This window comes from Bos indicus x Bos taurus, chromosome 3 (assembly GCF_003369695.1).
Source record: "Bos indicus x Bos taurus breed Angus x Brahman F1 hybrid chromosome 3, Bos_hybrid_MaternalHap_v2.0, whole genome shotgun sequence".
Taxonomy (NCBI): Eukaryota; Metazoa; Chordata; class Mammalia; order Artiodactyla; family Bovidae; genus Bos; species Bos indicus x Bos taurus.
In genome coordinates this window covers 19,538,813-19,551,505 of record NC_040078.1, presented here as the reverse complement: position 1 = coordinate 19,551,505, position 12,693 = coordinate 19,538,813, and the positions used below count along the sequence as shown (strand labels likewise).

Below are 12,693 nucleotides of genomic sequence, written 5' to 3'. Positions count from 1 at the left end.
CAAATCCCATCCTAGGCAGTAGTGGGCTGCAAGAGGGACTAAGGATCAACACAGAGGACAGAAAGCCCAAGGCCTCAGTTTTCCTGGCCCTAAGATGAGTACTACAAAATGCCCACGGAGAAAAGCCAAGAGGCGCCTGACACGAGGCACCAAGGGATTCACTTACAGCTGCTCACACTCATACCACTACAGGCTTGACCCCAAGAGGAGCTCCCAAACCCTGCATGACCTCAGTCCCACCAGCTCTGGATGATTCTTCTTGCTCTCCAACAGCCTCCTTTCATGACCCTGGGCTTCCTGCCAAGCTCAACTGGAAATGAAAATGGTCCATTCTGGTTCTGAGAACAGCTGGGCCCTGCCTGTTCATGGGCGTGGAAACCTTCATGGCTAAGGCCTAGGCTGTTCTTCCCCGTGTGGACTCTGATAGCTGAGGCTGGGTGTGACAGACACTGGTTGAGAAACTTGAGGCAAATCATCTAACCCCTCTGTTTCCTCAGTGGTAAAACAATACCTGTCTCTTAACGTTGTTGTGAGGATTAAATGTAAAATATCTGACATGATGCTTGGCACGTACTAAGTGCTCAGTAAATGTATCACAACACCAAATTTCCAGACAGACCAGGCTCTGTATTCTCTTTCCCTCCTGCCTTTCCCTGCCCTAGTCACTCTGACCTCTTTACTTGAAAGAAGTCCCATTGTATCAAAAATGTGGGTGGGTTGTGGGCCCCAGAGAGGCAGATGCCAGCACCATGGCTACACGCATTCTCCAGCAAGTGCAAATGCCTCAGTCTTTTCTCCCTTCTTCCCTAAGGCTAGGCTGGCAGCCAGATGGGAGCCTGGCTGGTGGGGAGTCAGGGGTGGGGTGGGGACTGGGGGACCATTTTCTGGCTGGGACATTAGGTAGGTCACTAACACTTGGTTGTTCATGGGGCAAGTTTCCCTGCTCTCTGTCCAGATGTGGAATAAATGGTGTGTATGAAGCCCGGCGTGCTGCATCCACGGGGTCGCCAAGAGTCAGACACGACTTAGAGACTGAACAATATGACCAGCTGGTGGCTTATCTCACCCCACTCTGTATCCTAAATGGGACACCCCGACTGCTGCTTTCTCTTCTTGGGTTCAGGTCCTTGACTCGACACTGGGTGTGCCCAAGATTTACTCTGTATCAGGACTGCTTCCCTCTTCCTTCTGTGCTTCTCCCAAATGATATGGGAAAGAGACAAGCAAGACAGCCCTTCCCCCAAGGAAAGGCAGGCGGGAAGGCATTCTGCAGATGCCTCAGTGACAGGGAATGAACCTTACCCTTATGTCAACAAGGAGCAGGATCTCCAGGGAGTGAGGGAGAGGGATTATGAAGAGCAGTGGCCAGGGGAATGAAGCTGAGGGTCTACTTATCATCTCCCCTCCCCCAGCATGCACAGAATTCACACACAGAACCCCTTTTCCTCCCCGCCATGGTTGCTGCTTTGAGAGGACCTGGTAGATATCCCAGGGTTCAAGTCAGGCTGGGGAGGCTCTCTGCCACAGTTCTCAGGAAGTAAAAGGATGGTAGTGCAATTTAGTAAAAACCCACTGGACAGTCAGGAGTATCAGCCTTGCTACTAAGCTATACGACCTGAGGCAAGTCACTTTATCTCCCTGGGTCTCTGAGTTCTTCCTTTGTAAGACGAGGCAGCTGGAATACATGAATCCTAAGGTCTTTTTCCATTCTAACATTCCATCTTTAATTGGTGAAATGAAACAGAGGGAAGGAGTGAAACGGACAGAGTAACCCTGAACCAGACATCCTGTCTCCATGCCACCTGGCTTGCCCCTCCGTCCCGCCCGGGAATTTTACCTCGTCCTCATTCTCCACTTTAGGGTTGCTGGCTGTTCGTTTCAAGTTGCTGCTGAGACTTATGCTGGCGGTGGCATCTGACTTAGAGCGCTGGTGGGTCCTTTTAGAGGGAGACAGCCCTGTGTCGGGGGCTGGGCTCAAGGAGGGCAGCTCCCTCTTTCGGTGAGCGGGCTTCAGCTCATCTGAGAGGATCAGCTTCCGTAGCTTGGTCCCACGGGAGTGTCGCTGAGTGGAAATGTGCATGTCTGAAGAGTAGGCCCCCAGCAACAGAGCACACTGGAGGGAAAAGTTAATGCTCTGGCGGCAGCGGTGGACTATGTAGGGCTTGATGGCATCACCCACGTCCTCGTCCATGTGGATGTACATGTTAAGCAACTGGGGCAGATAGAAGTCCACATCCTCATTACGAAAGCAGAAGAGCCGGTTGCCAATGTAGGCCTGCACTCCAGGCTCCTTGGAGTTATACAGGTATGAAATGGCCATGGAGATGTCAAACAGTTTCGACTCAAACAGCCTCAGCAGCCAAGACTGTTTGGCCGAGTTGTTCTGTCGCCGCCTTCTTGCTCCCTTGGCTGTGCCTGAGGCCACCGTGGCCCCCATCTCATCTTCCTCCTCCCTTATCTGGGCGGGTGGGTCGTCCAGGCAACGGATCTCGCTGTCCACACCATCCCCATTGACCAGCTCCAGGGGGGTGCCTCTGCTAGAGATGGCCACGCCTCCATGCAAGAGCTTGACTTTCTCCAGCACCTCCTGGCAGGCCTTCTGGGCCACCTCAGGGTCAATCACCGAGAGCTCCCCGACCCCCTCCGTGATGACACTTAGCAAGGAGCCCCCATTATTCCCTGGTGGGCCAGGAGCGGGCTCAGAAGTTGGCTTCAGGGGGGCAGGCTCCACTATCGTGTCTCCCATGGCCACAGCCAGACTTTGAGCTTCCAAGCTAGAGAAGGAAGGAGGGAGAAAGGAAGAGAAAGGGAGACACACACACACACCATTAGTGGTGCCAACCTCAGGTCTGGCCCTCACCAGGACACCTTCCCAGGCATCCCCTCTCTTTATGTCTTCCGGGACTCACTCAAACTCAGATGAAAAGTCATCCCCTCCCAGGAAGCTTACCCTGACTCCCTCCTTCCACCTCCGACCCCTACATTACTCTTCACTCCTTCTGTGCTTGGTTACTCAATTTAGCCTCTGTTCTTAACTTGTATTTGTTAAATGTTGCTTTATCTTTGTTATGTTTATATAGGTTTACAAATTCTTCAGATAGACTGGGAAGCAATTCTGGTCTTAATTCTCTTGTCCCCACTCTTCAAATGCTTTTTTCTCCCTCCATGCTCTTCCGATATCTCCCTCAAATGCCTTGCCAGTAACCTTTATGTTTTCCTCTTTAAACTGTATTTTGTTCCTCATGTAACACTCCATACACAGGTCCTGAACATCTCACCTTTATTTAGTGCTAAAATCTTGATGTGTTTTTCCAGTTATAGATACTTTTCTTACCTTCCTTTTTAGACTCAACGCACCCAAAAGATAATGGCCAGCAACCACCATACCAGGCTTTACCGAGAAGAAAATAGCTCAGAAACATCCATCGTCAGCCCTGCTGAGGTGTGCCATTTCTCTGCTCGTCTGAGGACATGACATCATGCTCCCTTCCTCCAGTGCTGTGGCAGCTGAAGGATGGTGGGAAAACTCCTGAACTGGGACTCAAACAGGCTGAGATTCAAAATCTAGGCTCTGCCAGTATGTGTGTAAACTTAGGCAAACCACCTATCTTCCGAGTTTGTTTCCTCAACTGTAAAATGGGAAGAAACATGTCTATTTCTTAATGTCACTGTGTATTAACAAAGTGAGTAACTTTATGTGTGCGAAAGAACTAACATGTCTGTCCCTGGCCCACAGTGTGTGTGTGTGTGTGTGAGTCACTGTTGTGTCCAACTCTTTGCGACCCTATGGACTATAGCCCACCAGGCTTCTCTGTGCATGGAATTCTCCAGGCAAGAAAAGTGGAGTGGACTGCCATTCTCTTCTTCAGAGGAACTTCCCAACCCAGGGATCGAACCCTGGTCTCCTGCCTCGCAGGCAGATTCTTTACTGTTTGAACTACAAGGAAGTCTAGTACAGGCACACAGTAGTACTCTACAAATGCTGCTAAGTCGCTTCAGTCGTGTCCGACTCTGTGCGACCCCATAGACGGCAGCCCACCAGGCTCCTCTGTCCCTGGGATTCTCCAGGCAAGAACACTGGAGTGGGTTGCCATTGCCTTCTCCAATGCAGGAAAGTGAAAAGTGAAAGTGAAGTCGCTCAGTCGTGTCCGACTCTTAGCGACCCCATGGACTGCAGCCCATCAGGCTCCTCCGCCCATGGGATTTTCCAGGCAAGAGTACTGGAGTGGGGTGCCATCGCCCTCTCTGCTACAAATGCTAGTTAAATCCTAATCACCTAAAAGGTTAATAAACTATGCACGTGCACATGCCTATGTTGTTTATAAGGAGAGTGACTTAGTTTTCTGTGAGCCCTCTCCTATCCCAACCCCACTTTCCCCCATCCTCATACACACACTCCAAGAACTGGAGGGGCTGTGAGAAGACAAAAAGATAGGCTGGAAGCCATGTGTCCAGAATCTCCAAAGGAGAAGAAAACACACAACCAACAATTCCTCTCTGGAGGAATCAGAAGGAAAGTCAGTGAGAGGACACCTGATAAACGCCACTGCCTGCCTAGAATGATTCTTCAGAGACTCACTAAATCCAGATCAGGAGAATCAGTGCAGAACAGGAGGAAATCTCAAAGCAAGGACTGGGAGAGGTACACTATATTAATGTCAGATTGACGCAGCTCCAGAGTCTGGCTGTAGGTAGCAAAGGACTCAAGAGGCCTCATCACAAATACATATAGCGTGCGGCTCCGTCACACTCAAGAGCATGAGCAGGAGGAAGGCAGAAGCAGTTGTGGAGCTGGAAGGCAGGTCATTTCCAACTGATAGTGACATCAACGAACCTGATAAGTGGGGACTGACCCTAGTGAACCCAAGTAAGTGGAAGGAGGCTCAAGATACAGACTCTCTAGTCACTCTGCAAAGCCCGAGTTTCCACTGCTACTCTTTCAGTGCCTCTTCTTGAACCTCTGAAATGTTAAGACTCAAGGTTACCTTCATCTGCCCAACATACATAGTCCAGCTTGCTCTCGCCCAGCAGTCAACCACTAACGTTGTGCAGGAAGATGGATGGAGAACTCTTAAGTTCTCAAGGAGTATTTAAAAAAAAAGGCTAATTCAGTTTATTTTTCGCTTAACTCTGTCAAGCAAGAAGTTCATCCCCCAATTAAATTTCTCTGATGCAGTCTGAGACTGGAATCAGCAAGAAGGTGGCGACTCTTTCACTATGCTCTTTCCCAAATGAGGCAGTGACCTCTGAGCAGCAGAACCGGCATGGCCGCCTCTGCCCATGTGGATCTGTCTCTACTCGCAGCTGTGGGTCGCACAGGAATAATAAGAGGGAAGTGTTCATCAGTACCTGCTGCAACTCTGTAGCGCCCTGCACCAAGGGTTCTCAGATTCCTCAAATTCATCTGGGGCCACTACTACCCTTTAGGTCTGCTTAGACACTCACAAAACAGACTCAGATCACTTTATATAACCAACTCTTTTTTTTTCAATCTCTCTATGCTTGGCACATGATTCTCTTTTCCTCTACTCCAGAGATTTTCAAGACACCAAAAGCTCCTAAAAGACCACTTATCAAAACTTCCAAGGGAAAAGAAGTTCAGACATCCTCCCACATACAGCATTTCAGATTTCACTAGGAAATACAGACGATCTGGAAATGGTCACAACTGGGATTACTACTGGCACCAGGAAGGAAGGCGAGGAGGCCATCATTTCTTTTATCCCAGGGTTGAGCTAGAAATCCCATATTACAGTATTTAGGGGACTTGCCCACTGAACAGAACAGGTCCCCCATTTGACAACCTTTACTCCCCAGGGAACAGATAATGTCAAGAGGAGGAGGAAAAGCAAACTCCTCTCCTGTAAAGGGCAGCTCTGCCACTAGAAACCACCAAACAGGAGTTTGGCTTCCCTCCTGGCCTTCCTGAGTCTCAGGAACTGCCTGCCTCTGAAGCAACTCATGGGGAGAAGGAGGAGCTGAAGGAAATGGTTGTTTTGGTAATTTAGGCAATAAGAAATAAGAAATGGATTTTTCAAAACCTAAATTCAGATATGGTCTTTAACATCAGTTAATTCATTCTGAAATGCAAAGAAAATATAGCTTTGATGAGTAACTGTTCTAAAGAGAGTCAAAGGACTAGAAAGCAAAAAAGGAAGAAACGGTTTCTGTTTTCACCACCTTTCCCCTTTTAAGTCAGAGAACTAGAAAAACCCCAGAGAAGAAAATCCAAACCTTTAATATCAAAAGACTCCTATGGCTCTCAAGGACACAGACAACTAAGGCTCCACACTTCACACTGGGAGCCTAAAGTGGCCTTCCGGTGAGGCTAGAAGGGAACTGAAGAGATGTACCATGGCCCAGACTAGCAGCTAGCTTCTCGGAAAGGGGTGTGTGTGGGAGGGGGACGGGGAATGTTGACAACCAACTGGCTCCACACCTGATGTCTGGGCAAAGAAGGGAATCCTCAGGTGAGCATCAGAGGGCTTGCTCAGGGCCAAGCAGAGAACAGCAGGGAAGGAGGACGGAGAGGCACACGTGCATGTCTTCTGTGACTGAGCATCCAAGTCTGCAGAAGATTCTGGGGGTAGGGAACGCTATCACTTAACTTGGCTTCTTGCTTCTCATCACCTCAAAAGATTCTAGACAAACAACCCTCCACTGGCCTCCATGAAACAACTTGGTGGATTGGTCTCTGCTAGGACAAGATGTAAAGAGCCCCAAATCAATTTCCTCACACAGTTAATCACCATCCCCTTCTTGAAATCTTTTTCCACGAATTAGATAAACATGACTGCTTCAGATCGGTCCTCATGTTTTTAATATGTTCCTGTATTTTCATAGAATGACCCTTAAGAGATCATCTTATTTATTGCTTTACCTCCAAACAGAAAGGTGAGCTCAATTTTCCATCACCTTTTAAAAGATCCCTCTGGAAAAAAAAAAAAGATCCCTTTGAGATGGAGAGATGGATCATGTGAACCGGAAAAAAGAGTAGTGGAGCCAATATCTTCATCCTACAAGGTAGTTAAGAGAGGCTATTAAAAGTTAATGGATAGGGTGGGAGGTGGGAGGGAGGGGACGTATGTGTACCTATGGCTGATTCACACTGATGTATGGCAGAAACCAACACAATATTGTAAAGCAATTATCCTCTAATTAAAAATAAATAATTTTTTAAAAAGTTAACGGAAAGGAGGTTCAAATATGTCATTTAAAAGTACTCAGGCTTCCAGTAGAAACAAAAACAACATATAAACAAGAGAAGTATGAATCTTCTGAAACACAGTCTTCTTTTGTAATGATTAATAAACCAAAAAACAGAAGAACAAAAATTTTATCTAAAGCTCTGGCAATAACTGTCAGAGAGAAACACTAAAATAACTAAGAGGTTATCTTTAGGAGTAGGGATAAAGGGAAAGGGACTATTGATTTTCATCATAAATTCTTTAAGTACCACTGGATTCATTACCAAATGCACATATGTCTTTAATAATAATTTTTAAAAAGAAGCAACCTAGATGTCCATCAGCAGATGAATGGATAAGAAAACTGTGGTACATATACACAATGGAGTATTACTCAGCCATTAAAAAGAATACATTTGAATCAGTTCTAATGAGGTGGATGAAACTGGAGCCTATTATACAGAGTGAAGTAAGCCAGAAAGAAAAACACCAATACAGTATACTAACGCATATATATGGAATTTAGAAAGATGGTAACAATAACCCTGTGTACGAGACAGCAAAAGAGACACTGATGTATAGAACAGTCTTATGGACTCTGTGGGAGATGGAGAGGGTGGGAAGATTTGGGAGAATGGCATTGAAACTTGTAAAATATCATGTATGAAACGAGTTTCCAGTCCAGGTTCGATGCATGATACTGGATGCTTGGGGCTAGTGCACTGGGACGACCCAGAGGGATGGTATGGGGAGGGAGGAGGGAGGAGGGTTCAGGATGGGGAACACATGTATACCTGTGGCGGATTCATTTTGATATTTGGCACTAACACAATTATGTAAAGTTTAAAAATAAAATAAAATTTAAAAAAAAAGAAGAAGAAGCTGCTCTTCAAAAGGGACTTCTAATCATCCTAAGCTGCCTGTTCTGCTCCTGAGGACTCCCTCTTCATGTCTCAAAGTCTAACTCAAACCTTTCTTTAAGGAGGTCTTAGCTTATCCTTCCCTCTTAACCTCAATGGTAAAAATGGAGTTTGAGTACAACCCTTCCCTTGTAGAAACACAGAACCAAGCCATCAAACAGGCTCGAGCCCTACCAGGAACCAGGTAAATGCTGACCCAAGGTCCCAAGGCAGAGTGGCATTAGGGGATAGGGTAGGGAGAACAGTGGTCTCAGGGAAGTTAAGTCAATATTGAATGAAGCGGAGAAATCTGTTCAGGGCTCTAGAGCTGGTATAAGCAGATACCAGCCAGACAGCCCAAGCCAGCTCTGGGAGCCCCTGGTGTAACTGACAGATGGCAAAGAAAGCAACCTGTACACTCACCTCTCTCTGAACTGTTCCTCCCCACCACAAGCTCCAAATGCACTTGAACTAGGCCCTCTCCGGTCTCATGCGACTTACTGAAAGGTCCCTCTCAAGCTTCTTCCCCAAATTAGACAATCTCAATTTGCTGCTTTGGATAGTGTTCAGCAAATGTGTCCTCACACAGTGTGGACCCAGCTCTGAGAAGGAAGCAGAGCAACTAGGAGGAATATGACTTATCTTTAGGGGTGCTCCCAAGGAGCAAAGCTGCTCCTAAAAAGGGGACTTATGAACTCGGACACTGGCTGGCTAACGAGGAGGCAGAAAAAGGGGGAAGTGGGACAAGGTAGCATGATTACTTTCAAACAGGCTTAGAGTAGGAAGATGAAGGGAACTTCACGTGTCCTTTTCACTACTGGAGGCCAAGAGAGAGACATGGTATACAGGTGAGCAACTAGCTTCCTAAGTCCCAACTCAATCCAAGTGTTCTTTTCCAGCCAGTTTCCTCAAAGGATTTTCCCACAAACGTACTTTATGCCTACAGAATCTGGAGTTATGGCTCAAGAACAAGAGCAACAGCAAAGCTGGTCAGCAACTTGAAGCAGTGGGGAAACAAATCAAGGCAGATGAAAGAGTCAGGCCTGGAGCTTGCCTTTCAAACTGATTTACTCCCATGGTTGGAGACTAGAAAGGTTGAACAGAGAGACCAGAATGAAGGAAAATTCTCAGAACTGAATCACTACTAATAAATACCTTGTGTCTGAGGAACCCTGTGTTTTGTAAACAAATAATGAAGTCAAAAATTTTCCCCCACATTGTGCTATATGCCTATTACTATACCTATGCCTATAGAGTGGACCATTTGCCCAAAAAAAGTCACGCTAAAGGTCAAGTGAAGAAGTCACATCCTGAACCCAGGAGTCCTGATTCTCAATATACATGCTCTTTCCATTGGCTCATGTTCCTTTTCCCAGTTACCCCCTGACCAAATCCACTCCAGGCTTAAGGTCTTACGGAATCAACCAAAACCATTCTAGTAAAGCCACTGAGAGCAAACCGATTCCTCTTAGGGGTGGGAAGACACTATATTCTGTGATCCCTCTAAGACAAGCCTAAAATTAAATTATCCAAAACAAAATTTCTCACAACCTCATTCAGTTTCCATGCAGGCCTGTTCATTCCTCCAGCAAAGTGTAATCTGATAGGAACTGCTTCAAACTTGCTCCATCCTTCTGAAACACCCTCTGTCCAGAGAAAAGCCTGAGACAGCTGAGGCTCCCCCCTCCTCCCAACACATCTTCTTAGCTCAAGGTTTAGTTGATCCTGAAATAAGTGGTATGTAAAGGTAGAGTGACAGAGAACACATAAAGACCACAGGGAAAACAGTACCACAAGGATCAGCAAAACCCTTGAAACTCGAGGGAGGTGTCAAAGTTGGAAATCCTGAATGGGAAGGAGCACTGTCAGATCTCTCTTCTACAGGAACAAACCTCCAGAGGTTGGGAGATCTGAGGAAGGGTCGAGAAAAGCTGAAGAGTTACAGGAATCATTAAGTACTTTAGAGAAGAAAGGATTAAGGTCAAAGCAGAATGTAAACAGCACTTTGGGAATGATGGTGAGGGCCTGAGATCCCTTAAGGAGAAGGAATAGACAATTCTTGGAAGCCAGGAGCTGGGTGGGTGGGTGGCAGTGAGGTAATGGAATTAGAAGCAGCAAAGGAAGAGACGGCCACAGAGGCCCGGGAAGCAGGGGTTGGGGATGCACAGAGACATCGGAGTTAAGGGGCAAAACAGGAAAAGGGATAAAGGCGGAGGCCGTGGGAAAGGGGGCTGGGGCACAGACAATGAGGAAAGACAAACAAGGATGGACCCCATAAAAGGCATCGTGATGTGGAAAGGCTTGACGACTTAAGAGAAGAGAATTCGGGACGGAGGCAACAGGGATAAGCGTGAGGGAGGGGGGAATCCCCGGCAGAGGGAGGAGCTAAACAGAAGAGGAAGCCAAAAAGCAGGGGAGGACCCCAGGTTCGGGAAGAAAGGTGGAGAAGGAACCCGGGGTGCAGGTGTCACCGGGAGGATAGTTTTGTAGTCGAACCCAGGTGTGGGGGCGGGGGAGGCTGTGCTGGACAGGGTGGGAGAGGGACCCCTTCACACACAGGGCAAGGGGCACTCACAGGGTAGGAGTCGCTTACCTCCGGGGGACCCCGGCGGAGGGGGTGCGGGCGGTCGGGGTCGGGCTGCCGACACCGCCGCCTCAGCAGCAGCGGCCGCTCACGGGTTCCATTGGCCGCCTGCGCTTCCCTGACAGCGGCCGCGGCGGCTGCACCAGGCCCCGGCTGCGGGGCTGCCCTCAGCGCCGCCTGAGGGGGCCTTCGCGCTGCCGCGCGTTCGACCGGGCCTCACAACCTTGTCTTCCTCTCTCGCACCAACAGGATTAAAAAAAAAATAAAATAAATTCCTCAGCAGATCTCGAGTTTTCTTCTGAATTCAGTCCCTTCGTGGGCTATGCTTTCTTGCTACTCCGACGCTCAGGACCCTACGGATCCCATAGTAATCTAAGGAGTTGGGTGAGCTGCCCGAAACATGCCTGTTCAGAAATAGAGAAGGGGGCGGGAAGAGAGATTTGGAAGCCGGGGAGGAGGAGAGGACCAGGGGAGGAGCTTACGGGTGGGAGGAGGGGCCAAACCTTGGGAGGCGGACCTACGAGGCAGCGTTTGCGAAGCTAAGGAAGCCGAAAGGGAAGTAAAATTTTCTGGATAAAGGGGCCGGGGCTCCCGGCTTAGAGCAGAAGGCGGCGGTGTAGCGGGCGGGCGTGGGTCCCCGGCTAGAGGAGAAGTACAAGCTTGTCGCGTACTTCAGTAAACACTGGAACGTGCAAATTATACGTAAATGAGCCCGTTCGAGTTAGCAACCGAGTTACCGTAATGGCAATCAGTGACTTTCCCCTATTCCACACGACTCCTTTAGTAAATCAGGTCGGGGGACGGACGCTGGGGGCCGAGCTGGACAGCAGAAAGAGAAAGAAAGGACAGGCGGGGAAGATAGTCACCTTCACTATCCTATTCTTACTCATGTTTAAGGACGACGCCAAGGTTACGCCCCTTATCGCTTGGGGAATGGCGCGGTCCAACCGCGTCAATCTTTCGCCGTTAGCGGCGCGACTCGAGGCCGCGGTTCTGCCTCCGAGGTCACCACCTGCCTGGGCAGCCTTTGGCCTTCAGCCTTCGGACCTCGATCCAGCCCGGGAGGGGCTGGACTGGGCCAGGTTGGGAAAGGTGAGTGAAATGTCAAAAGCTTGGAGGGCATAATCACGCCTTCCGAACAAAACCAAACCATGTAAAATCTAAACAAATAAACAAAAATCGGCCTGCAAATGGACTTCTGGTGTTGTCTTGTGTAATTCTATTTGTCAGTTAGCTTACTGACTAGGAACCCTTTCCATCAGAACCTCTGTCCCGACGTAACCTCTGCCCCTCATAGGACCTTACTTAATAGTCTACATTGAGGCTAGTTATTTGAGCCCAGATCCTGGACGCCACCCTCCCTGCCACTTGAAGGCTGTTTGATTTGGAATGACTGATTTATCCTCTGTGAACCTCCGTTTCTATGTCTGCAAAGTAGATCCAGGTATATTAACACCCTACAGGGTTTTGTGAGGACTAAAAGAGAGCACAGATTACGACTATTATCGGGACAATAATATGAGGAGGGAATGGCAACCCACCCGTTTTCTTGCCTGGAGTATCCCAGGGACAGAAGAGCCTGGCAGGCCACATACAGTCCATGGGTCGCAAAGAGTTGGACACGACTGAAATGACTTAGCACAGCTCAGTTCAGTGGCTCAATCATGTCCGACTCTGCGACCTCATGGACTGCAGCATGCGAGGCTTCCCTGTCCATCACCAACTCCCAGAGCCTACAAACTCATGTCCATCGCCTTGGTGATGCCGGCACAGGGACAATAATATAAATGAAAGGGGGTAATTGCTTCAGTGTTTGGATGGCAGAATAAAGATTAATAGCTTGAAAATACCTGTGTAAAACGTGCAGTATGTATAAAAGAACAAATAGGGTACCTGATTGCTAAAGGAACATATGGTTAATACAAAAGGCTGCTCTGTATATGATAAAGTATGAACGTTTTCTCGATATTGTGAGTAAGGTCATTGAAGAGATACTGGAAATGGTCCAGTGGAACAAGAAAGA

At 48.1% G+C, this 12,693-nt stretch overlaps 1 protein-coding gene across 4 annotated transcripts in view; it reads right to left on the bottom strand.

Annotated features, from left to right (window-relative positions):
• PI4KB (phosphatidylinositol 4-kinase beta) overlaps positions 1-11,099 on the bottom strand; it is a 28,691-nt gene extending 17,592 nt beyond the window's left edge. For 2 of the 4 annotated variants that reach the window (XM_027533821.1, XM_027533813.1), the window contains exons 1-2: positions 10,680-11,095; positions 1,838-2,774 (exon numbers count right to left, since the gene is read on the bottom strand). In XM_027533821.1, coding sequence (XP_027389622.1) covers positions 1,838-2,746 — 909 coding nt within the window. In that variant the 5' untranslated portion in view covers positions 2,747-2,774; positions 10,680-11,095. Of the gene's footprint in view, positions 1-1,837; positions 2,775-10,679 lie in introns of all 4 variants that reach the window. The other 2 variants (XM_027533830.1, XM_027533806.1) reach the window with 2 other exon arrangements.
• Between the last annotated feature and the right edge of the window lie 1,594 nt (positions 11,100-12,693).